A 27,727-nucleotide genomic window follows, 5' to 3' on the forward strand; every position below is an offset into this window, starting at 1 on the left:
CTGCCATTCTTTTCAAAAGATCCTCAAGTTCTGTCAGGCTTTCTGAAGATGGTCGGTGGATAGCTATTTATAGGTCTCTCCAAAGATGTTCAGTTTGGTTTAAGTCCAGGCTGTAGCCGAGCCACTCAAAAGACATTCACAGAGTTGACCCTCAGCCACTACTGTGTTGTCTTTGTTTTGACGATTTTTAATTCCCAGGGTGATCTTGAGTAGGGTTTCATTAAGGGTATCTATGTACTTTGCTCTTTTCAGCTTTCCCTCAACCCTGTGTTCTCTCCCAGTCTGTGATGCTGCCACCACCACTGCCTCACCATTATAGCGGTATTGTGCAGGTGGTAAATGGGAATCTGATTTCCTCCAGATGTGATGCTTAGAATTGAGGCCAAAGAGTTCAATCCTGGTCTCACCACACCATAGAATCTCGTTCTCACAGTCTGACTTCAAGTGGGCTTTCATGTGTTTTTTATTAAGCAGGGGGCTCTGTCCAGCCACACTGCCATCACTCTTAGATTGGTGGAATGTTGCAGTAATCGTTGTCTTTCTGGAAGTTTCTCCCATCGCTACACAGGTTCTCTGGAGTGTAGCCGGAGTGCCCATCAGGTTGCTGGTCACCTGTTTTTTACTGATGCCGTTCTCCTTTGATTATTCAGTTTGGCTGGGAGGTCAGTTTTAGGAAGAATCGTGGTTGTTCCAAACCTGTTCCATTTAAGAATTATGGAGAACACTGTGCTCTTGGGAACCTTAAATATTCCAGGAATTTTTTTTTTTTTTTTTTTGGAGCCTTCCCCAGATCTGTGCTTGACACAACCCTGTCTGTAAGCACTTCCGGTAATTCCTTCAACCTCATGGCTTAGATTTTGCTCACTTGTTGGACCTGCTTTAGACAGGCATGTGCCTTGAAGTGAGCACAGGTGAACTCCAAACATCTCAATGATTATCAGTAGAATGTGATGTGCCTGAGCCAAAACAAAGTGTTTGAATACTTGTGTTAATGTGAGATTTCAGCTTTTTATTTTCCATACATTTGCAAAAATTCCTACAATCCTGTTTTTGCCTTGTCATTCTGGCATGTTGTGTGTTACTTGATGATGGGGTAAAAAGCTGAATTTAAATGATTTTAGTACAGGTCGGAAACATAACCAAATGTGAAAACAGCGATAGGTGCTGAATACATCTTGAATTTACTGTAAGTAGATAAATAGATAGATACTTTATTAATCCCAATGGGAAATTCACATTCTCCAGCAGCAGCATACTGATACAATAAATAATATTAAATTAAAGATTGATAATAATGCAGGTGAAAAACAGACAATAACTTTGTATAATGTTAAATGTTAACGTTTACCCCCCCGGGTGGAATTGAAGAGTCGCATAGTTTGGGGGAGGAACGATCTCCTCAGTCTGTCAGTGGAGCAGGACGGTGACAGCAGTCTGTCGCTGAAGCTGCTCTTCTGTCTGGAGATGACACTATTTAGTGGATGCAGTGGATTCTCCATAATTGATAGGAGCCTGCTGAGCGCTCTTTGCTCTGCCACAGATGTCAAACTGTCCAGCTCCATGCCTACAATAGAGCCTGCCTTCCTCACCAGTTTGTCCAGGCGTGAGGCGTCTTTCCTCTTAATGCTGCCTCCCCAGCACACCACCACGTAGAAGAGGGCGCTCGCCACAACTGTCTGATAGAACATCTGCAGCATCTTATTGCAGATGTTGAAGGACGCCAGCCTTCTAAGGAAGTATAGTCGGCTCTGTCCTTTCTTGCACAGCGCATCAGTATTGGCAGTCCAGTCTAATTTATCATCCAGCTGCACTCCCAGATATTTATAGGTATTATATTATTATATAATATTTATATTTATAGAACTGTGTGATACATTTATATTGCTTCAAAGAGAGTGCAGCAAATGCAAAGTATTAATTTCATAATCAAAGTGGTGAAATGGTTAGTCCTGTTTAGGTCATGGCCCTGGAGTCTCCAGTTCAGATCTCACGCCCAGTCGTGTGGTGTTTTGCATTTTGAAGTGTCTATGGAGATTTCCCTCCCACCTCTACAACTTGCTGATTTGGGTATGTGGCCACTCTAAAGTAACCCAATACCATTGTAACCAGCAGTGGACTGGCACACCTTGTCTGGAGTGGTTTCCCTGTTTTACGTCCAGCATTGGTGGGTGGTAGGCAGTGACTCTCCCTGGTGTGTTGAATTGGATAAACGGTTCAGAAGTTGATGAGTGGAAGATCAGTACAAAGTTGCAAATCATTCTGTGCTTTTATGGAGTTGATACTGGTTGGAGTGATGCAGAGAAAAATCTTCAATAAATCACTTTGTTCACAAAACAGTTTCAAACTCTGTGGTGCTGATAAGTCGAGTGTTATTTTAACAGCATTAGACTGAATCCACACTCCTTTTTAAAATTAAAAAAAAAAAAAAAACAAAAAAACCATATGTTAGTCTTTGTTTGTAGCCTTTCATTCACACTACCCTGGTATTTTTAACTCTTGAAAATGGAGACTTGTAGTTCTTACAAGAAGGACTCAGGGTTGTTGTGTGGATGGGTGAAAATGCAGAGCTTTGAAAATGCTCACTCTAATCACACTCTGATTGGTTCGTGTTTATTAAATGGCCCTTCCCTGATTGTATCCTGCGCTTGACTCTAATCACACTCTGATTTGGTTCATGCTTATTATGTGGCCATTTCTTGATTGGATCCTGCACAGACTCTAGTCAGACTTGTATTGGTTGGATGTATAATATGGGGCCCTTCCCTAATGGGATCCTACGTCGACTCTAATTGTGCTCTGATTGGTTTGTTCTTATTGCGTTGCCCTTCCCTTGTTGGATATTACTTATCACAATGTCTCATTCCCTGATTTCTAACCTACATACACACACAATCCTATATTCCAGCTTGGTGAAAACTGAGGATTTGCCTTGCATGATACAGTCGACCCTTGATATACAACCGGCCTGACATGCGAACAACTTGATTTACGACCAAAATTTTTATTTTGATTTATGACCAACATCTTGCGTTACGACCTGAATGCGGTCACGTGTATCCGCTTGCGCAATTGTAAACAAACAGCCGAGAGCGTTCGTAAGCATCAGTTGGAGCCCAGATACATGTGTTTGTGGACGTAATTTCGGTCAGTGCAGTGATTTATTTATTTCGATAATTGCTAAGGAAGGAAGGAAGAGAAGGTAAAGAAAGTGATCACAATCGAAACGAAGAAGGAAATTGTGCAGAAATATGAGTGGTGTTCGTGTGACCGATCTCGCTAATATGTACAGCATGTCGAAATCCACCATCTCGACAATTTTACAAAGAAAAGATTTGTATAAGGAGGCTCCTTCCAAACAATAACCACCTTCCATTTCATTCTCCTCCTCCTACCTTCCTGCAGCCCAAAGATGTCAAATTAAATGGTGAGTACAATATGAAATTGTTGTTTCTGGTAGGCTAGGCACTTTTTATAACTTTTTGGTTAGTACATTAGAAAAAATTATTGGTGTTTTGGTAAATTATGCACATTATACAACCCTTTTTTATTATGAAAAGGTTAAGTAAGTGTTGCAGTGGGAGGTTCAGAACGCATTATGGGTATTTCCATTATTTCTTATGGGAAAAATAGTCTTGACTTACAACCAACTTGAGTTACAACCAGCCCTCGCGAACGAATTGAGGTCGTAAGTCAAGGGTCTACTGTACTTGTGTTGCTGACCTGCCTGTATCTAAATTGGATTTTGTACAGTTTGATTGCTGAATACCAGCATTAAAGGCAAATTTACCAGTCTCTACAGTTTGCAATAAATCCTTTTGCTGTTGGTGTAACAGTCTCTCCAAGGAGGACTCTTCCCCTTCCAGTTTCCTTCTTATGTGCGCATGCCTAGTGTAGATGAACAGTTGCATCACAGGCGTTTTCAGGTTTTAGTGTGGATGGAGATCCATCCATCCATTTTCCAACCCGCTGAATCCGAACACAGGGTCACGGGGGCCCGCTGGAGCCAATCCCAGCCAACACAGGGCACAAGGCAGGAACCAATCCCAGGCAGGGTGCCAACCCACCGCAGGTGGATGGAGATACTTCAGTAAATGATGTGAAAACTCTGGTGTCAGTGTAGCCTTGTTCACTTTACAAGTAAGAGTTAAAATAGAAGTAAGCATTTCAAATGGCAAACATTTTAGCCTCCCAGGTATACGAAGAAAAAATATGGTCTCTGAGCCTCAAATACAAGAGGATCAATGTGGATTCCACCTTTTTTGTGGAACATTGGCGCATCTCTTTATACTTACACAAGTGTTTCGGGTTAGGGTCATAGGGGTTTGCAGTTTGTGTACATGTGCATTGTAGACTTGGACAAGACCCATAGCTCTGAACCCTCTTGTGGTCCAAAAGAGACTTGTTGGGGTGCTGATTTGTGCAGTTCAAGTCCGCAGAGCAAGTCTTGTTCCGTTATTTGCTGTTAAAGTCAGAACTGCTTTAAGGGGGCATAGGTTTCTGCCAGGAATGCATCTTGTCTCCTCTCCTATTTCTGAAGTTTATGGATGGGATATTGAGGCACCACCAATACTTGAGGTTTCATTTGTAGAAGCTGATGTCCGCTTGTCCAAATCAGGCTAATCGGTGGTGCTTGGTGGAGACGAGTGTGATGTGATCAAAATGAGAATGGCAACTCCAATTTGGGGGTTTATGGGCATTTCCCACCTATTAGTAGAGAGTAGCTCTCCTCTGCCACCCCAAGTCGTGTTGAAGTATTGTTAACAAGTGATGATAAAACTGATCATTAAGTTTAGTCAGTGCAGAAACTGTGACTTTATGACTTGTCGTAGCAAGCTCTGCTGCTAAAGGAAGATCTAATTCCTGCTCCGTGTACATCCCCATTTGCACCTGTGAAATTCTGGGTAAGTGGTTAGACTAACTGGAACTGAGCTCAAGTGACTTCCATCAGTTTCTTGTACCGGACTGCTGATCTCACACTGTAACAGAGATAGGAGCTCAACAATAATGGAGGACCTTGAGGTAGAACCACATTGTTTAAACAATGGAGAGGAGCTGTCTGTTGTGCTTATGGTGAGGATGCCCCTGGGTGTTTCCCACAGGAGGTGTACTAGGTATGACACTGGAATAAGCCCAGAGGGCAGACCCAAGGACACCCTAGAGGTTTTCTCAGATGGCTTAGACGCACCTGCAAATTCCCCCAAATGAAGCTGTTGCTAAGGATATTCTGGCCTGGTTTGTATAACCACAGCATTTTACAAAAGTGGATGGGAACTGAAATTATCCCACTCAAGGTGAAACACATAGATTTGTATGACTGTTTAAAAAGTGCGACTCGGGCTCTGGAAAAGCACTTTGGCTGTTTACAGTGTAGCAAAGTCAAACTTAAGCTGCTTTAGAAATGCACAGGTGTAGTTGAAGAACCTGCTAGACTTAGTTTGGAGGTGGAGATTTGGGTGGGGCAGATATTAAATATTATCTAGGAAATAGATGTTTTTGCCTTCATATCGAGAGTTCAGGTTGACTTTAAAAATTACTTTTGGCAGATGAGAAACCTAAGAATTGCTGGGAAACAATCTCACACACGCACAATAAAAAAAAAAAAAAAAAAAAGGATTTCTGCAATGACAACGGAGCATGCCATCACATGTAGTCAAAAGCGGGAGAAATCATTGGGTGATCAAAAGAGCGCAATAATAGCCCCTCAATTAATACATTGAGGCTGTAAATGCCAGTACTGCTGATTGTTGGCTATGCTAAAACAGAAGTATTAGAGAAAAATCACAAAAATGAATTGGCTAGCATTTCTGAGGACTTCCACGTTCCTGGGCCAGTATGCTAAAACTGAAGTCTTCAACTGCCTCGGCCTTGCAGGGCCTGACAGACTAGCAAAGATGTCACAACACAAAGGACGGTAGTCTTGCACCCATACTGTTACCTGCTCTTTGACCCAAGCTGTGTTCCCATATCACACAAGAGAAAAAAAGCCTCTTTTAAAGAAGTGATCCATGCATTGCCAGGTTTCCCCCTGGAGACAAATAAAGTTGAGCCCCTCCAGTACAAAGTGGTCAGAAATACTTGGGACAGTAAAACAGCAGGCCCTAAGGAAGAGATGAGATATAAATCCTTCACAGGTGGGCCCATTTTTACACACTTAGCATACTAACCCAGTTTCAGTTTGTCCATGATACTGATCGTCTAATTCAGCTCTGAAATGTACTATTTACCTGCTTAAAGAGACTTTGTTATATTAAGTCAGTTATAGTGACTCTAAAATGCATTGCCTTTTGTTAAGCTGTTGTATTTACAGCGCATCCAGAAAGTATTCACAGCACATCACTTTTTCCACATTTTGTTATGTTACAGCCTTATTCCAAAATGGATTCAATTCATTTTTTTCCTCAGAATTCTACACACAACACCCCATAATGACAATGTGAAAAAAGTTTACTTGAGGTTTTTGCAAATTTATTAAAAATAAAAAAATTGAGAAATCCCATGTACATAAGTATTCACAGCCTTTGCCATGAAGCTCAAAATTGAGCTCAGGTGCGTCCTGTTTCCCCTGATCATCCTTGAGATGTTTCTGCAGCTTCATTGGAGTCCACCTGTGGTAAATTCAGTTGACTGGACCTGATTTGGAAAGGCACCCACCTGTGTATATAAGGTCCCACAGTTGACAGTTCATGTCAGAGCACAAACCAAGCATGAAGTCAAAGGAATTGTCTGTAGACCTCCGAGACAGGATTGTCTCGAAGCACAAATCTGGGGAAGGTTACAGAAAAATGTCTGCTGCTTTGAAGGTCCCAATGAGCACAGTGGCCTCCATCATCCGTAAGTGGAAGAAGTTCGAAACCACCAGGACTCTTCCTAGAGCTGGCCGGCCATCTAAACTGAGCGATCGGGGGAGAAGGGCCTTAGTCAGGGAGGTGACCAAGAACCCGATGGTCACTCTGTCAGAGGTCCTCTGTGAAGAGAGGAGAACCTTCCAGAAGGACAACCATCTCTGCAGCAATGCACAAATCAGGCCTGTATGGTAGAGTGGCCAGACGGAAGCCACTCCTTAGTAAAAGACACATGGCAGCCCACCTGGAGTTTGCCAAAAGGCACCTGAAGGACTCTCAGACCATGAGAAAGAAAATTCTCTGGTCTGATGAGACATAAAGATTGAACTCTTTGGTGTGAATGCCAGGCGTCACGTTTTTAGGAAACCAGGCACCGCTCATCACCAGGCCAATACCATCCCTACAGTGAAGCATGGTGGTGGCAGCATCATGCTGTGGGACTGGGAGACTAGTCAGGATAAAGGGAAAGATGACTGCAGCAATGTACAGAGACATCCTGGATGAAAACCTGCTCCAGAGTGCTCTTGACCTCAGATTGGGGCGACGGTTCATCTTTCAGCAGGACAACGACCCTAAGCACACAGCCAAGATATCAAAGGAGTGGCTTCAGGACAACTCTGTGAATGTCCTTGAGTGGCCCAGCCAGAGCCCAGACTTGAATCCGATTTGAACATCTCTGGAGAGATCTTAAAATGGCTGTGCACCGACGCTTCCCATCCAACCTGATGGAGCTTGAGAGGTGCTGCAAAGAGGAATGGGCGAAACTGGCCAAGGATAGGTGTGCCAAGCTTGTGGCATCATATTCAAAAAGACTTGAGGCTGGAATTGCTGCCAAAGGGGCATCAACAAAGTATTGAGCAAAGGCTGTGAATACTTATGGACATGGGATTTCTCAATTTTTTTATTTTTAATAAATTTGCAAAAACCTCAAGTAAACTTTTTTCACATTGTCATTATGGGGTGTTGTGTGTAGAATTCTGAGGAAAAAAATGAATTGAATCCATTTTGGAATAAGGCTGTAACATAACAAAATGTGGAAAAAGTGATGCGCTGGGAATACTTTCTGGATGCATTGTAATTACTGAGATACTTAATCTGCACATCCTATTTTTCTTTGTACCCTAATTCTAACAATTTTAGCTCTGTAGGGCAATAATTAACAATTTAAAAGAAATGTTGAAAATAAATTTTGCATTTTTAATTAATTTTACCATTTCTGACATTCTGTGTAAAGTGTTCATTTGTGACTGTTTTCTGATATTGTTGGGCTTACGGTTAAAGCAAAGTAACCATCCCACAGTGATGTAAATTGACATGAAACAGCTCACTGGGTGCCCTTATTAGATTAGGTAACTTTATTACCCCCATGAGGAGTAATTTAAAAGTTTTTGTTGCAATGTTAACGGGTCCTGAAGGTCCTGAGGTTGTCGTGTGGTGGTTATGGCAACACACTGTATTAGCGTATGCTCCCAACCTGAGTAAATTTACATTTTTGTTAGGAGAACTGGACACTGCTACAAATGGCATTTTATGTTGGCAAAAACATGTTTTATGTATGTTACACCCACACCATACGAAACTGGAGTACCACTTTGTTGATTGGTTTATGGCTTCCAGCACAGCAGGGACGATGGAGTGAAGCTTCATGACTTGTCAACCACAGTCCCTGAAAAGTGACAACAGGTAAATCGATAAAAATCACCAAAAAAGGTCTTCAATGCAAATATGCAGCATTGACCCTCTTAAAAGAGAACTACAAGACAGTTTGTGCATCATACTCATCACTTTAGAGGTGTCATGTTTGTCACGTCAATGCAATTCTAATAATGACTTGGTGCTATGAATTACAGTGGTGTGTGTTAGAACAAACGTTTCTAAAATCTTGTTTGTTAAATCATTTGTTCTAGCATACACTGAAATATATGTATTATGGGCTAATTTGCACCAAGCCCACAGCCTGGAGCAAAGTTACCATCCAACATAACCATTCAAACAGGAAAAAAATTTAATACGGAATCAAAAATAATAGAAACTTTATTTAACTTTGATGCATAGTACCTGTAAATTTGAAAAGCATAAGCAATGTTTCCTTAGGGAAAACTATGAACAAATGTTCCCTAATAAAAAGCATAAACTGCCTTTTCCTATTGAAAACTGTAATTGAACTTTTCATAAAGTATAAAAAATTGTAAGCACATGTGCACTCTCTTTGTTCTTTTTTTGGAAAATGTACTGATTGTTGATTTAGCCCTACCATATTCAGCTCTTAAGTCTCCTTCACTTTTTTCACTTTCTCGTTTGTAAATTATTCCTCTCCTAATACCTAAGTTAATTAGGTTTCTCACTGTGTTTTGCCAGGTCATGGCTAAGATTTTTTAGCAGAATAATTTAAAAATACTTTAACGTTAAAGACTCAGATAAACTGATAACAAAACCTTACAAATGATTAGAGAGTCAGTCGTCGTCATCAAGACGGGAAGGCCTCCGACACGTCCATGCGCTTGTGTGTGCAATGCTGAGCCATTGTATTCCTCCGTGTTCGTTTTAGGATACCTGACTGTATTATACGTACGAGTCGTCATTTAACTGGTTTGGCTGCATTTCCCTACTTGATCAAAGGGTGTTGTCATTTCCCAGTTTTTATGCGCATGGGTCAGAGTTACTGTAAAACATATGCATGTTCTCCTGTCAAATTTTCTTTCTGAAATCCTGACTTTTGAGTGGAAAATTGCAGAAACACATTTTGGGGTCACATTTTGTGCATACGCAAGTTTTAGATCTGACCCCGGTCCCTGAAGTCCCCATGTTGTTGTGTTTTGATAGACAGTATGTTGCTATGTCTAAGGTATTCATATTACTAGTTTCCTTCCAGCATGTTGAGTCACTGACAATTGTCTAGAGAAAAAGTAATAACCTAATGTGTAATTAGTTTTGGAGCTTGCCTTGGGTAATGGGAGTCTGCCAAATTATAAAATGCATGTAAATTTAAAATGTTTCATTTCATGTAGTGGGCAAAAAGTGTTACTTGAACTTTTATTTTATTTTATTTATTTATTTATTTTTTTAAGCAATGACTTAATCATACATTAAATAGGTATATAGGGTCATTTTTGTCACTTGTACAGAATAAAGTGAAATACAGACGTGAACACATTTGTTGGTGCCCTTACAGCTGATTGAAAGCATGCCTCCTAAACATTTATGCAAAGAAAAGGAATCGTCCCTTTGATGTGTCATCGAGTAAAGCAAAGCAAGTGTGAGCAGAGATCAGGTGTTTATTATTCTACAAAGATATTCTAAAATGACCTGGAGACATTTGTTGGTACCCTTAGAAAAGACCTTTAACTGGATTTGAGTGATTGTTTTTTTTTTTTCTCCCCCTTAAATAGCTTTCTGGAATTTGTATCACACACCTCCAGTCGTACAGTCAGTCATTTAAATGGAGATAAGTTGTCACTCTTCTATTTGGTTACATTGTGTATCTCACATTGAACATGAACCAGAGAAAGCAAAGGAGAGAGTTGTCTGAGGAGACCAGCAGTGTCAAAGGCTAGTAAACCATCTCCAAGCAGCTTGATTGTCCTTTGCCGTCAGTTGCAAGTATGAAGTTTAAGGTCTGTAGGACTGTAGTCAATCTCCATGTACACGGCCACAAAAAGAAAATCAACCCGACAATGTGCAGAAGGATGATGAGAAAGGTGGACAAAAAGTCAAGGACCACTTCCAAAGAGAGATATAAGCTGAACTCCAAGGTCAGGGTCCATCAGTTGCTTTTTGAATGACAGTGGTCTCAATGGAAGAAGAACCAGGAGGACTGAAAGAAAAACATCATAAAGCCAGACTGCAACTTCCTAAAAATGAATCTGGGAGGAGATGAGGCAAAACTGGAGTTTTTTGGCAACTCACATCAGCTCCATATCTGCAGACGAACAAATGAAGCTTTCAAAGAAAAGAACACCAGACCTACTGTGGAACAAGGAGGAGGCTCTGTTATGTTTTAGGGCTGCATCTGGCATGCAGGTTTGTCCCTGAAATGTCAAAACTATCAAGACAGTGAGGAGAGAAACTTACTGCAAGGTGTCTGAAGGCTTTGTGTCAGTTGCAAGTCTTGGATCCTCCAGCAGGATAATGAGCTGAAACACCCGGCTAAAAGCCCCCAAAAATGTCTACAAACAAAACATTGGACTCTTCTGAAGTGGCCTTGAGCCCATTGAACATCTCCAGACTGTATGTTTTCATTTCTTTCCATAGAAGACCCCCCTTCAAACCTGACCCAGCTGGAGCAGTTTGCTCAGGAAGAGTGGGCTGAATAACCCGTGGACTGGCGTTGAAGTCTCACGGAGCGCACCAGGAATCGCTTGTATGCAGTGATTGCATCTAAAGGTTGTGCAACAAAATATGAGGTGAAAGGTCCCATCATTTTTGTCCACACCATTTTCATTTATGTTCTTATCTGAAACATTCTGTTCAGTCAAAACTCCTAAAGCCAAGTCTGATTTTTGTTAAATACAGAATGAACTATGATGGGTGCCAATGACTTTTGTCAGTTTCAGGTTAGTTCAGTGACTTTTGTGGAGGGGCACCAACAAATATGTCCACGTCTGTATTTGAAAAAGTGCAAATCATAATTCATCCAGAGCAAGTGCAGTGCGTTTACTGATGGCCAATCCCAATTGAAAATATTCAACAAGGCCTCACTGCACTTTACGCTTGTTAATTTTCTCCTTTCTGTATAAGGATTATTTACAGTTCTTCATGTTTTATACAATTGGCCTTGCTAAAGGCACTTTCCAAATGTACAGCCTCAGTATATCACTGTTGGTGACTTTGAGTTAGTGCTTTAAATGGTAACCTTGTGGTTTAAAATTCCTGTCTCTTCAATGCCAAGCCACAATGAAATGACTTTTTAAAAATATTGTTTCCTGGATTCATAGTAAAGAGAGTATCTGGGATGGCTCAGAGACATTATCCACACTTCTTCATGTGCTTCGCTTGGGGGGTGTGAAGGAATATTTCAGACAAAATGAAATAAACCCACAAAGGTGGCATGGTGGTGTAGTGTGTTGTGCTGCAACCATGTGGAGTCTGCATGTTCTTCCTGTGCCTACCTGGGATTTCCTCCCCAGTGCAAAGACATTTACATTTATTTGTCCAACACCTTAATCCAAAGTGAGTTAATTTTTGAGATACTATTGTTTACATTTCCTTTGTTTTTTTTTTCCAGTTGGAGCACAGGTGGGTGAAGTGACTTGCTCAGGGTGACAGTGTCAGTGGCAGGATTTGAACCACAACCTCTAGGTTTGAAGTCCAAAGATGTAACTACTGTGCCACACAAGACTTGTATGTTTGTTGGACTGGGGATGTGTATGTTTGGCTTGTGATGGATCTGGCACCCTGTCCAGGTATTATTCCTTCATTAGCTGCTAGGATAGGCTCCTTCTGCCCTGGATAAGAAGAACATTAGGAAGATGGATGGATATGCATTGTGAAGTGTAACAACAAATAACATAATATGTGAGCATAAACAACTGAGTCAGAAAATTCTTTCAGTTGCTTATTTCTTTATGTATTTATAACACCGAAATCAACATGAAGTAAACCTTGAAATAGAAGCTGTCATATTAAACTGACAAAGTTGAGAAGGTAGGTTCTAGTGAGTACTGTACTGTTTTTTTTTTTTTTCCCCTCAAATATGAATGAATGCTTAGGATATAAATTAAATACGCACACACAAGCACTGTAAAATGTGGCAATAAATAACATTTTAGTATATCACAAAGCATAGTTTGCTTATTTCTTAATGTATTGTTTTACTTATTTCATTGACACAGGCATCAACATTTCTTTCTGTGGCACATTGTCACACAAAATTGCTTTACAAGATGTCAAAGAGAGAGTCACAAGAAAAGAAAACCAAACACGATTAGGAAGTAATATTTAAGAACAAGTAACAAAGAAAAAACAAATCTGTACAATCTTATAATTCAACATATAACTAGTAGAAGAGTAGTGTCCTTATATAAAGTATCATGGTGTAAGTCTGGTGATTAAGGTCAGATGGCCTGGAGGACAGAAATAAAAAAACAAAACAAAATCAAACAATCTGCAGGGGTTCCAAGGCCAAAAAGAGCGTTCAGCCCCTGCAGTTCGTAATTCATTCCTCTTTGTTTCCAGGCTCCTTCATATGGGAGGATTTGGTGAAGTTAGTCTCGTGGACAGTTAGGGCACCCACCTTCATTCTATTATCTTGGGGAACTGCATGGTGCCTTAATGAGTTATTATTTTAATTTGACTTTTTTGTAGCTACATTGTAGTTGTTCTCCTAATATACTATATTAACCTTGAATGATCATATTCTTCAGGGATCCAATCTTTAATAACCTCTGTTTTCTAAAGGTTGGCTCTTGGAATTATAAGCAGACCGCCATCAGAAGATCTCAAGTTACGACTTGAAGTGTAGAGGGACATACAATTCAAAGTACAGGAAGGGGCAAGATTATTTAAGGCTTTGTACACCAGTAGTACTAGGATGTTGTACCGTGTTAGCCATTATGAATGTACTGAGAAGTCAAGCAAAATGACGCCTTTTATTGGCTAACTAAAAAGATTACAACATGCAAGCTTTCCGGGCCCCTTGTACCATTAGTAGTATTTTTACAGCCCTGAAATTGAAACTGTCAGTATCACTTCTCAAGTTTGAGAGAGTGGGCTCTAGTGAGTGCTGTTTTTTGATTCGTCTCCAGTGTGGACTTGTGCACTTTGCTTGACTTGGGAATCCTGTGGCTCATGCGCATGCTCCAAAGATGTGACTGTGTGTGTTGGACACGAAAGCAAGAAAACTTTTTCCAGAATTACTGTGCGTAATCATCATCAGGAGTTTCATCTAAAGCGTCTGCTGAAAATGTGGCACTTGATGATCAAAGGTTTGCATCCACTGTATGGGTGATTCACCAATCAGAAAGCAGTACATGTTAAAGCCCACCATCTCAACTTTGAGCAACAAAACAGTTTTATTTTCAGAGCTTATTTCACGTTGCGTGTGTGTCACTGAAATAAATTAATGAAGAAAAAATGTAAATAAATGCATTAGGGTTGTGCGGTATACAGGTACTAGATAAGTACCAAAAAACTCAACTTTTAAAACAGTATGGTACCAGCATTTTGAGGATTTTCAGCACTGGAAATGTCCGCTTTCCTCTTAAACCAACAAACCCCTGACCCTCCACCTTCCTTCTACATCCACAATTGCAATTGTGAAAAAATGTCCGTTTCATAGACCTCAGCCCATACTTTTGCTTTGATGTAATCCGAACTCCACTGGGGACCCCACCCCATATTACTTTGAAGCAAGCTGGACTTTATGAAGAAATATTGTGGCTTAATGCCTATCAAGAGGGGAGCAGCGCAGTACACCAGTGAGGTGAGCAAGTGTGTAGCGCAGCAAGGAGGCTGAAGTGAGACTCGGGGCTTTGGACTTATCAGTTATTTTCTAGTTAACTGCTCTGGTACTGGTACTGGGGTCCAAAAGCTGGTTTTGATACCAAAGTCAAACTTTTAGTACTTATCTAGCACTAAAATTCATAAAGAAATAAGCAACAAAAGTATATTTTGTTTTTTTTTTTGTTTTTTTTTACTTGTCATATTTGATATTTATATTGATTAATTTTGTCTGAAATATTCCTCTATAATCAGTTTCCACATTTACAGCAGACACTTTATATGCAGACGTTGAATTCGGAGCCTCTTTATAATTAAAGTTGCCGCTTCCTGCAGTAGTTTCCTTCTGTTGCAGCTGCACCTTTTGAGCATGAGCCTCACTAATAAAACAAGTACTCTGTAGAGCCCACTGTCTCAACTTTGAAGGATGAAAATGCCCTGTTGTGTTCTGGATCACTGAAATAAATGAAGGCACAATTAAATGAGCAACACTTTGCATGACACATTTAATTGTATATGCTCATGTATCATTGTGGTGTTTGTTTATCCAAATTTACAAAGCATTTATTAGTTTGCATATTTTAGTTTTGCTTTGCACCCTGCAGGTTCCCAGTGACCCTGCCATGGGTGAAGCAGGTTTAGAAAATGGATGGATGTTCCTCCACTTTTGGGATGCTTACTCCTCCTCAGGTCTACATTCCTCCAGGTCCCCTCTCACTTTCACCCAGTCGGTTATTTAATAGGTAGTCATTCAACCAGAAAATTCATAATGCAATTAGAAAAAGCAGACTTTGATATGGTTATGTTTTATGAATTACAGTATTGCCCACAGAATCCAAACGAAAAATTTGAGCAAATTTTGCCTTGGAATCTGAATGCCCAGCACGTTGTTTGTGTGTGTTTGTGCATACGTTTCCCCAGCAGTCAGGCCTCCCATACGCTTTGTCGTTCAGTTCGTTGTCTGTAGTGTAAGCTGTAGTGAAAGCATCTTCTGTGATTTTTGCTGCTAATTTTATGCTTTTGTGCCTGTTTTGTGTGTGTGTGTGTATATATATATATATATATATAAACACAACAACTTGGGTGTATTCGCCATGGGTCCTAAAAAGCGTAGTGAGGAAAGCTGTTAGAGCTACATCCATCCATCCATCCATTTTCCAACCCGCTGAATCCGAACACAGGGTCACGGGGGTCTGCTGGAGCCAATCCCAGCCAACAACAGGGCACAAGGCAGGGAATCAATCCTGGGCAGGGTGCCAACCCACCGCAGGACACACACAAACACACCCACACACCAAGCACACACTAGGGCCAATTTAGAATCGCCAATCCACCTAACCTGCATGTCTTTGGACTGGGAGGAAACCAGAGCACCCGGAGGAAACCCACGCAGACATGGGGAGAACATGCAAACTCCGCGCAGGGTAGACCCGGGAACCGAACCCAGGTCTCCTAACTGCGAGGCAGCAGCGCTACCACTGCGCCACCGTGCCGCCCGTTAGAGCTACAATTGAAGTTAAAAAAAGATCTTATTGTTAATTAAGCATGAAAGTGGTACACGTGTGGCTGATCTCGCTACTATGTTCGGGATGCCTAAGTCGACTGTTAGCTTCGTGCTAGCAAAGCAGCTGATGTGGCCAAAGGGGTTACGACACTTACCTCTAGGAGATCGAAAAGTATGGAACAGATGGAAAAACTCCTCTTAGTTTGGATTAATGAAAAACAGGGGTTTTTATATTTTTAATTTTATTAATTTACATTTTTATTCAAATATTATTTGTTAATATTTACCTTAAAATCCAGTGTATTTACTGTTAAAATCATTTTTAAAATTTGAGCTTGTGGGACCCAGGAACGGATTAATCCAGTTTCTGTTGTTTTAAAGGGGGAAAATTTGTCTTGGAACTTGAACGGGATTCTGGAACAGATTAAGTTTGGATGTATGTTTATTCATTACAACAATATTACTATTGTAACTAATACATTTTATAGATTGTAGCAATACATTACAAATAATAAAATAGAAGATAACACTCAAATAATTGCATAAGCTTGGGGAATATTAAACTACATAACACAGATAAACCTGCATTAGTACAAATTAAATGCATCATAACATTTATATTCAGATACAGGATTTAGTGTTTTGGCTGCCTTTTAATATTTCTAAAAAATATAGAAATGTCATCAATTAGTAAACTAATTGGAATTATGTTGCTGAATTTTATCTTGTGGATAAAATTTTGAAAGTAAAATGAAGAGATTTATTACGCAGTTAGATTCTTTGTTACTTTTTGTATAATAAAATTAGGATATCAACATTCTCAATGCTGTTCCAGTTTGCATTTTTTTCTTTTTTTTTTTTCCTAATCTCCATCATTAAAGCAAGACTAATCTTTGGAATGCACAAACGTATAAAAATATGTTCAATACATTCATTATTTTCCCCATAATAGCTGCATACATTTAATATATCTGCTCTAAATTTAGATATTCATAACATTTATGCATTATCTTAAATAATGTGAAAGAATTATCTATCAAAATATATCTATGAGAAAGTAGCCACATTTTCCAGTCAAGCATGTGTTTTGAGGCCCAGTTAAGTTGAACAACAGGAGGGGATTTTGAAGGTTAGTAGGTCCTTAATAAACTTGTTAAAGTTTCTTTTGGCTTTGCCAGTCCAATTGACAGAAATCGTTCCAAGGTTTTCATAAATTAAATAACTAGTTTAAAAACATGTCCCCTTAATAAAGGTGAGCATACCATCATGGATTGCACCAATGCCAGTGGTATACACCTTTAAGGAAACTGGAAAGTTATTTTAAAGCAAGAATTTTGAATATAAAAAAAGAGACTGCTTTTAATTTATAAGTTGACTTGGCAATGAAATGTAATCCCTATACTAATTATTAAAAAAAATAAAAACAACCTTCTGAAGGAAAATATTACATATAAACTCTGAAATCACATACTTTTTTCATTAGTACAAGAACACCCCCTCGTTATACACCGTTTGACTCGTCTTGATGTCAAATTATGCATGACTTTGAGGTTTTTGGAACACACTCTCTCTCTCCAAACCCATTTTTGGTCCTCTAGAATTCTCACTTTTAGGGCATTTGTGGGTCATATTTTGCGCAGGAATTTCCACCCACATGATAAAGAGCAGACCAATAGGTGTCTTCAGCAAAAATCATCAGAAGGACATGAAGTTGTGCAGCACCACATTAGCCAACCCTCTCAGGCACAGATGTCAAACTCCAGGCCTGGAGGGCCGCAGTGGCTGCAGGTTTTCATTCTAACCCTTTTCCTAATCAGTGACCAGTTTTCACTGCTAATTAACTTCTTTTCCCTTCAGTTTAATAGCCCTGTTTTTAAGGATTCAGTCCTCTGAATTGATTCTTTTCACTAATAAATGACAGCCAAACAGAAATGAGACATGAAATGAGCTGACAAATGACCAGGTAAATTGGGGCTTCAATCTGCAACCAGTTTCATAATGAGAAGCCAATTCTTGCTGTTATTAAGCCCATTATTTAATTCCACAGCTTGTTGCTGCTCTCATTCTGCCATAGCAGACATTTTCAAGACTGTTGATTTTCTGTTTTTTTTATAAGAACACCATCAAAATGTTTTAGGGACCTGAGAAGATTAGCCTTACCGAGACCTCCACCCTTCTTTATTTACAGACATTGTGTGATGGGCACAGGTTAGCTAGTCATGTGGCATCTCGTTTTGTGTCTCATTATGGTTTGGCTGCTAATAAAGCAAAAATAGACAACTAAGGGGCCTGAGTCTTAAAAAACTAAAGCAAAAGAAGTTAATTAGCAGCCAAAACTGGTCATTAATGCAAGATGGTAAGAATGAAAACCTGGAGCCACTGCGGTCAAACAGGACTGGAGTTCGACACCCCTGCATGGGATATGAGAAATCAGTTACTCCATTTCACTAAATTTTTTAAAAGTGGTGATTGGTAATACAGCATATGGAGTGTCATTTTATTTTGAGGTTGCTGATCATATTTGATTCTTTAACTGGTAGTCCTAGCCCTCTAAGAGTCACTCCCAGAAGTGTTAGAAAACAACAAATTTCAAATATAAGCATGGGGGTTATCATTTTAGACTTATTATAGATTGATGGATTATAAATATGATGTTAGTCTTGATCCTTTACTGGGGATATATCCCTATATGAGGACATCTATCAGAGTGTGAAAAGGTACACATTTCTTTTTAAATCAGGAATATTTAGACATTAAACTGTTTTATATAGGGCTGTATTTGTGCCAGGGGGGATTTTGGCTTTGTGTTTACAGACTCTGTTTAAGTAAATACATAAACAGGCAAGATATATCCACGTATACTATTGTCTGAACATGCATCAGAACGACTCAAAAGAAAATTTAAAATTAAGTTAAAATTCTGACTTGTCAGTCCCAATGTGGCGTTCTACAGGTTTATTGCTGTTGGTATAAAGGATCCAATGAGGCACTATATGGGCGTGTTGTTGTTGGTATATTAGGACCCCCAGTCACATTTCTTGATACACTTCTGCTGAATGATTTGTTGGCTGAAGGTCCTCCATGTTGGAGTGTCAGAGAGAGTATGTTCAGCATTGCTCATAATGGCACTCGTTTTTGTCTTCATTTTCTCCTCCTCTACTTCCTCCAGGGAGGTCCAGAGTGTGTCCCATAATTTAGTCTGCCCTTTTAATTAGCTTGTTGATTCAGTGGGCCTCTCTTGAAATGATGTTACTAGCCCAGCACCTCACTCTGACCATCACAGAGTTATAGGAGATATGAAGAATGTTACTTCCCACATTAAAGGAATGCAGTCTCCTAAGGAAGAAGAGCCTGCTCTGCCTTTTCTTAGTTCTTTTCTGTTCCAAGACCAGCCCAACCTGCCATTGATGTGGGCCACCTCCACATTCACCCCCTGAACAAGTGACCGGATGTAAAGGCATTTTGGTGTGACAGAAGTCAATAACCAGTTCCTTAATTTTTCTGATGTTGACTTGCAGACAATTCTCAAAGCTGTCCACCTGACTCCCCTCCTCTAGTTCATCCCCTTTATCAATACGCCCCATAAGTTCAGAGTCATCTGAGAATTTGTGTATGTGACATAACCTGGTGCTATTTGTAGTAGAAGGTGTACCAAAGTTAAGAGGAGACGAGACTCCATCCAGAATTGCTCACAAAGTCTTTGAGTCTCACAAACCGCGGTCTGCCTGACAGATAGTCCATTGTCCCAGGACACCACAGGCTCATCCACCTGCATATCTCGGTGACTTTACCCCTCCACATGGTGGTGGCTGGATGGTATTGAAGAAGTGGGGGGGGGGGGGGTCAAAGAACAGAATCCTCAAAGTGCTGCTAGCATTGTCCAGCCTCGTGGAACAGATAATTGGATCCTTCACTCCACTCCTTTTTATTCATATAGTCCAAGGCATTGAAGAACATGTTAATTACACTTGAACATATCTTATTTGACTTAACTAGTCTCGTTTACGATGTACTTCAACCTCTTAAAGTAAATCATTACATTTCTTATAAATTCGTTTTTTACGCTACTTTCCTTTGATTAATTATTGCAAATTAGACATCTGTGTAGAAGTCGTTTTTGTTCATAAGGGACCATAATCGCAACAGTTGAAAATGGAGTTTGACATTGTCGTCGTCGGTTTTACGTTTCTAGTTTCTGTCCTGTCCTTGCCGTCACGTGTGTACCTTTTCGTGTACGCGCACACTCTGAAAGTCGGGAACTTGAGCGACACGATGGTGATGACTTGTTTTTAAGTCTCCGTGGCTTTAAAACCAACCTTTGCAGTGTTTATCATATTCCGCAAAGCCCTTCTCTAGCCAAGCTTCTTATCAGCCTCGTTTTCGTTCAGAGGTGACAGGGGGCGCCGCGATCCTTACGGCAAACGACTTGAGTGCCGCCATGTGCTTGCCCTGGCCGGAAGCGGAAAGAGGAAGGCGGACCAGAGGTGCTCAAGTGACAGTTGGTGACGCCAATGGCGGACGTGAGGCCTGCGGCAGAGCGCGTACGGGTTGGTAGAGGGGGGAGGGTGAGGAGGAGGAGTCTGCGAGCGAAGCCGCACACACAGTAGCCGAGTTGCCGGGAGCACGGAGCTAGTTAGCTTCAAACCGGGTCGTTCTCCGCGCTCGACCCGAGCGACGATGCTGCTGTTCGTGGAGGTGAGGAGAATTAATAGTCCAGGCGCACGGGGAATCCTCTAGGCGGACGGCAGGGAGGGAGGGAGCGACCGAGCGACGTGAGGTTAAAGTGTAGGGTGACGCGGTGCGGCATGCAGGCCATGTGTTTCTCAGGCCGGCACCGGATGCATAGGCCGGGACGCGGTGCGTTAATTTATCGCGGTGTCCAAAGGAACATTGTGTTTTCAAGAAGTTAACGGTCGAGTGCGAAGCCGAGGCCAAGGTCACCGTGGATCGTTAGAAAACAGGGTCAGCAGTCTAGGACTCGTGGGGGTGGGGGCAGAGGCCTGCTGAAGGTTACGCCATGCGGACTTGACACCTTTGAACTGTGCGGTGAGACGGCGCCATTAGGCCGTAGGCTTTCGAGTTCGGGAGTCCATTCAGCACCCCGTTAGCTCGGGTGGGATCTTCATGTTTAAATCAGGTTACATTTGGTGGTGTGTTAAAGTTTCAGGTATTATTCAAAGAAACAGACAAGTGTTTTAACGTGTTTAATGCTTTCTGTTTACATCTTGCCTGAAGAAGGGGCCTGAGTTGCCTCGAAAGCTTGCATATTGTAATCATTTTAGTTGGCCAATAAAAGGCGTCATTTTGCTTGACTTTTCTCAATTCCCATCGAAACAAGGAACATCACTGGAGGCTCTTAAAAGTTTAGTTGCTTGTTTCCCGTGTCATTTTAAAATATCGATAGATCGAACTTTTTGTTCTCCGGGCAAATTTAGAAGTTTTCTTTTTTTGTTTTTTTTGCGGGAAACATTTTATTTTGTATATTATATACGGTACATGTCATGGATATGTTTTTGCATAATTGATAGTTGTTACATGCATTAATGACATTCTAACAGAATTGGTGGTCACGGGTTTTTGGGAATCTGTTTCTGCGCTTTTAACTTCTGTTCCGAGCTATTTTTCCTCGCAAATTGTTTGATTTGTGAATCAAATCAGATATCTGTACCAAAGAAGATGCATGTATATGTCACTGTTAATTCTAATTACGACTTGACTTTATTCAGTTGTGCCCATCAGTTTGTGTTCAGGTTCATGTTGTTTGAAAGTTGCACAGTTTCGTCAGTATTCATCAATTCATTTTTTTTAAAAGCCTGCTTATCCAGAGCAGGTTTGCGAGAAGCTGGAGCCTATCCCAGCAGGCATTAGGTGCAAGGCAGGAAAAGTTACTCCGGGAAGGATCAGTGTGTGGCAGTCAGGTTCCACTTTGTGGTGTTTTAACGTTGACAGTATTATGTTACAAGGGAAACAGACATGTATCTTTTAACATGTTCAGTATTTTCTATTAACTCCAAAATAATAAACTTAATTGGAATGTCTTTGGAAGTGAGCAACATTATTAACAAAACATTTTGTTTTGTAGTTATAGTAAGGTAGTTAACCTAGCGTTTATGCTTAATTGACAGTTGGAATGTGAATGGTTGTCCTTTTATACAAAACAAATGGCCGCGACATGTAATCAGTTTTTGTGCCTCAAATTTCGACTACTTGGGAGTGATGTGTTTTTGGTTTGTTTCTGTCGCATCAAATTATTTGATTTGTAAGTTTTATTCCATATTTTCTTCCTACTTGGTTTTACCAAAGAGGATACTTATATATGTCACTCTTAATTGTAATTTTTACAAATGTTTATTCACGAATGACCCATTTATATTTAGGTACTTGTAATTTGGAAGTCACACAGGTTTCCATCCATCTTATAAACTCACTTATCTAGGGTAGGGTTGTGGAGATACTGATGCCTATTCCAGAAAGTATCCGGTATAAGCCAAAAACAGCCCGTAAAAGGAAATTGCCAAAATATCTCGTAATGAGTTGACAGAGGGTAATGGCATTTTTTTCTCACCTGGATTAATAATTCAAAAACATTTTTCTCTTGGGATTTGTAAGTATGTCTGGTTTAATCTAAATGTGTATACCACTATGATTCAAAAGGTTAGATGCACACAAATAGGTTAATGTTTTTGTTACAAAACTGGCACCTTTTTATGAAGAGATACTGTGGATTTAAAAATACGGCTAAGATGGAGCTTAGTATGGCTAATGGCTCTTACTGCTTGAAATTACTGATATTTAACATATGACAAAGCAGCACCATTTTCAGCAGCTATTCCTTCAGTGCCCTAATGGTCAACTCTTACCTTTTCCCAAGTTATTCATGTTTAAGTGCTAATTGGTTATTAGAGAAACAGTCTGTTTCAGTAATCAGTTACTGCAAGCAGTAATAGCCATTAGTTACACTAGTAATATATTAAATGTATTTTTAAGTATAATAATGGTATCTTGATTAAACAAAAAGTCTTGCTTTTGATAGAAATTGATGCATTTCTAGGTGTTTCCTGGCATTGACTGGTGGTGTAGGTGTTCAAGTGAAAAATGTATGTCTGAGAAATGTAACCATAAATCACAAAAATGTGAGTGTATGTAACGTGTCTTAGTGATTTTTGTTGCTTATTTATTTGATTATTCATTCATTTCAGGTGATATGGTGGCACAGTGCTAGTCTTCTGCTTTGCTGTTTGGAATCCAGGATTCAGGTGTTGTTCCTGCCTTGCGCTCGGTGTTTGCCGGGATAGGCTCCAGTTTCTCTGTACCTGTGTGCTCTGGATTTAGTTGATTTAGAAGATGATGGATGGATTTATTTAATGACGCTACATGCAACGTGAAATACATGCTTGAGATGTAAACTGTCATTTTCACTTAAGTTGATCAGGTGGACTCTAGCGAGCACTGTTTTTTGACTGAGGAGTCAAAAATGAAGTGCAAACTTAAAATTTTGATTTTGCCTGTCCTTGGTGGATTTGATTGCAAGGAAAAGTTTTCACGGATTTCTGTGTGAAGCAGCTACTTTAATACAAGAAGCTTTGCGTTCATGATCAGGTGTGTGCATCGGAAGTATCTGCTGTAAATGTGGCTGTTGATGGTCAAAGATTTACATCAGCTCTACTGATGATTTGCCAATTGAAACAAAGTACGCACTAGAGCCCACCTATAACTTTGGTTTCTGAAAGTGACAGTTTTAATTTAAAGGCTTATTCCAAGATGCATGTGATGTCACTGAAATAATTGTATATAAAAAAAACAACAAAAAGCATTTTATGGCACATTCAGTTAGTTTATTGGAATACTTTGTGATTATCGTCACCGTTTACAATTTTTTTTTTTTTTAGCATCTTTATTTTTTTCCTGAAGTGTTCCTTCATAGAAGTGGCGATATTCTCTCTATAGGTCTGTTTCCTACACTTAATCTGATTTTGTTGTCATTCTCAATACAAACTATTTTAGTTTAGTGGTTTTGACTGTGTATGCATGTATTGCATGTGTGTAGCTGTTCTCCCTCCACACATTGTTGTGCACCTTAACTTTTAACAGTTACCCTCCAGCTGATTTCTTGAAAGTAATTCATGTTTGTAGGTTTAAGATGTTTAGCATAATAATGTTTGCTGCTAAGAAGGCCCAGTTATTTATGATTATATCTTGTAGATGAACAGAATGCAGTTGATTCGTCATTCTGTGTTGACTTGGGTGGTTCTGAAAATGGGTGCATTTTTATACTCTGTCAATAGTAATGATTTGGGTTCAGTTCCTTATTTTGCAGTGGCCATAACATTTACCTAAATGTAATGTTTGAGTGTGTGCAAGAAATTTGCCTAATACAATTTAGTGTCAGTTAAATAAATAAATGAAATATTTGCATACAATTTAAAAGCTTCTCTTTTCCAGTTGTACTTGGAAGTAGTCAATAAATGTCAATAGTGAATTAGTCAGTGTGAGAATATCTGGGCTTCCTTTACTGTAATGATCTTAAGACAGTGGACAGGTGAATTGACATGAAGCTGGACTTTTGCACCTTTGTGTATTGCTCGTTTTACTCTTATTCACCTTCTTGTGGACATAGCTTATTTTTGCCTGACTGGTTTCATACAGTTCAGCGCATCTCTCGTGCCTGTAATCAGCTTAGTGTGAGCAAGTGTGGCACTATTTTAAACTTGTTGTCCTGCCTGTGGTTGTGTGGAATCGGGCAGAGCATTCATATTGGAGGCGGGCTGTGATATTTTTAGACTTGTAAGCAGTGAAGTTGGAATTGAAGGATCAGAGGATGTCATGTGGTGTTACAAGAAACAAATAGACTCGTGTGTTAAAGTGCTTTGTGAAAGTTGCGCGCCTAACTTAAATGAAGATTAAAACGAAACCTTAAGTTAGTTTACTCTTCAGCCAGACTCTGAGAAAACGGGGCCAAATTGTTCCTAGCGAACCATTCGAGCTGTGCAAGTTATTTATGTATGCTGTACAAATAATTCTACAGAAGTTCTTTTATTTCAAGGCCTAAAAGTCGTGTTTACCATTGAATTGTCTTCACTTGAATCCATTCTTAATCCCCTTTATGCAGTGTATAACAATTGATAATGATTTCACCTACTTTGCAATTACATATCTTTAAACAAATATCCTTGTGATTACTGGAAGACTAAATGACTGGTATCTTTACACCAAAGTATACCAAAGTAACATTTTTTTTTTGTTTTTTTTCCCCCCTCTTTTAAACCAATGTCTCTTGACACAACATCTAATTGGAGGGGATGGCAGCTTTGATTGAAGTTGTTGTTCTCGGTGCCAGAGCAGGTCAGTTTACACAAGTAGAAATTGATGGAAATGCTAAATTATGCAAACTTTCCAGTTTCACATTTCCAAAGTATTTTGGGTACCTCCCCATTTTCTGTATGTCAATAATGTGCTACCTGACAGAGCCGGTGCTGTGTGAAGGGTCTGTAGGCATAGTGAGTTCAAGTGCTATCTCTGCCCTTTTTCTTTTTTTTTCCCCCATTATGTTATGGTATGTAAAACGTTGTATTAGACAGACAAGCCTGTCTTCTGGTTGCAATGACTAAAGCACATCAGCGTGCGTTATTCCTCACCACTGCTTTATATGCTTTGTAATTCTGAGTAGGTTGTCATTGGTTGACATCTCTTGAGCACATTGTCCTGTCCCTCTGACATGTGACAAAATCTAACCTGATTGATTTTGTTGGGGTAAATCATTGAGTATGTTCAAACTACGCAAGTGGCAGTCACAGGAGCAAATCATTTGCCTCCAACCTGATTATTTAAATGAAGTCTAAAGGCGCTTTCTCACCACAGGGAGTTTTAGAAACTTGGGGACTTTTGTAGCATTCTCACCGCATGAACTTGAGCCATTTGTAGTTCCTGCCACATTATTTATTTATGTATGGTATGTATGTGTGTATGTATGTATGTGTGTATGTATTAGCTCCTTCTCCAGGGCATGTACTTTTCGTTCAACCAGGAACTATTGTGGGTGGGGCTCAGGTGATGGATTGTGCTGATTGGTAAGATGGCGCTTGGGTTTGTGGTCAACCAATCTGTTAGTAGTTTGGAGAACTATCAGTGAAGATGGAGCCCAGGTGAAGAAGGTGTTGCATTTCACACCACATCACTCTTCATAGCTGCCTCTCTGGTGCACCACACAATACGCCATGTCAAAGCAATAATGAGGGGGTTACCCAGTGAACTCCCAAATGCGTGTGTCTTTGCATCACATCACTCTTTGCATGTCACATATTTTGCATAAGAAGCTGCCAAGGACCACAAGTGGTCCAGGGGCTCATTAGGTCCTGAAAACAATGTCCCTGTGGTGGGAAAGCATCTTAAGACTGAAAATTCCTTGAGCAGTTTTGTTTCATGGCTCTGCTTTCCTAAGTAACCATCTCCTCTCCTGTTGTTTGAAATCGGAGCTTCATCTTTCCTCTGTCATGTTTTAAATAACTGTATTGGAATTATATTATGACTTTTTAAAGCATTTGACTTCTTGCTTAAGACCTAAAAATAAAAATGTCCCTGTTGATAGTAAATCAAGTTAATAGAAAACTTTTTTTTTTATTACAGTATTTAAAGAATGAGTGCTGATAGTCTTTAGGCACAACTCCAGACTGCTCTTGTACTCTTACAGTATTATTACAACATCTTGATGACTTCTTTTTGTTGCTCCATAATAAATAAGTTTGTTGTGTTGTAAATGTTTATCAGCTTGGTAGTTATCGGGTAGTTTTTTTTTTTTTTTTTTTTTTGTTTTAGAAGATCTTGACCTGTTCTGTGCCTCAATCATGAAGGACTGCTGTTTCATGTCATCAGTGTTACAAAATTCTGTTTTGTGTTTCATATTACTTCAGGTTAATTAACTTGTTTATTTTAAGAAAAAATGCCAGTGGTCTGTTTGCCTATTCTCCAATCATCGGAGCAAAGCTAAACTGTTAGCAGCGTACTCAGTATTAATTCACCAATGCAATCATCTGAAACTCTGTTTCTTCTAAATGTCTCAATTCTGATGAACAAGTGCAAATGCAATTTAGTGGTCTTTAAAGTACAAATTATTCACCTCTTTGAAGCCTTGCTGTTTACTGAAAAGTAAAGATAATTATTAAAGAAACCAAGCCATCAAATATATACCCGTATACAAAATAAGATGGTAAACGCATATGTTCATTAATTTATACAGTTGATACAATTCTGTGTTCTGTGAACAAATATGTGAAATATAGTGACAGAGAGAAAACCATTCCTTTTGTTACTGTCTTCAAGATACATTTTCCGGGGAAAAAAAAATTGGCTGGCAAGGTCTGTTCATAAATTATGCGAATCTGGTAGTTCTTTCCAGATTCTCCTTGCTGTTCTCAGTTATTTAAATGTTGGGGTGGCCCTTGTTGAGCAGCTCTTAAGCTTTTGTGGTGGTGTTTTTTTATTGACAAGGCCATGCCGTTTGGAGATATCTATGTGCTTCCCGGTGCAGTGCTCTTAGGTTACAATTGGCAAGCTTCTTTTGCTGTTTTTTTTTTTTCTTTTCTTTTCCCCATATACCCTACAGCTTGAAAAGTAATTAGGTATTTTGAAGTTTATTTACATATTTGGATATGTTCTAACTGCATTTATTTTTTACTCTAGGTTACTTCCAAAGGGGCTGGCCTGAATCCGAATGCAAAAGTTTGGCAAGAAATTCCGCAGGGTGTCATTGAAACTGGTCCAGCAACTGCTAACGGGACAGAGAATTCCTGGCAGGACGAAGCCCCCACAACAGTGGCGTACTCTGAGGGTGAGCCTTCCATAGATATTTATTAGTAATACATACTGATAAATTTAATAGTTGCATGTTGCTTTTTAAAATTTGTTTCACATGTTCTTAGCATGATGTGAGACTCCACATGTGTGTGTG

The 27,727-nt window shown here is 39.7% G+C and overlaps 1 protein-coding gene across 3 annotated transcripts in view; it reads left to right on the forward strand.

Annotated features, from left to right (window-relative positions):
• larp4ab (La ribonucleoprotein 4Ab) overlaps nucleotides 1-27,727 on the forward strand; it is a 134,760-nt gene that overhangs the window by 45,996 nt on the left and 61,037 nt on the right. For 2 of the 3 annotated variants that reach the window (XM_028825853.2, XM_028825855.2), the window contains exon 2: nucleotides 27,460-27,607. In XM_028825853.2, coding sequence (XP_028681686.1) covers nucleotides 27,460-27,607 — 148 coding nt within the window. Of the gene's footprint in view, nucleotides 1-20,333; nucleotides 20,479-27,459; nucleotides 27,608-27,727 lie in introns of those variants that run through there. The other variant, XM_028825854.2, reaches the window with a different exon arrangement.

The sequence above is a fragment of the Erpetoichthys calabaricus genome, chromosome 3, assembly GCF_900747795.2.
Source record: "Erpetoichthys calabaricus chromosome 3, fErpCal1.3, whole genome shotgun sequence".
Taxonomy (NCBI): domain Eukaryota; kingdom Metazoa; phylum Chordata; class Cladistia; order Polypteriformes; family Polypteridae; genus Erpetoichthys; species Erpetoichthys calabaricus.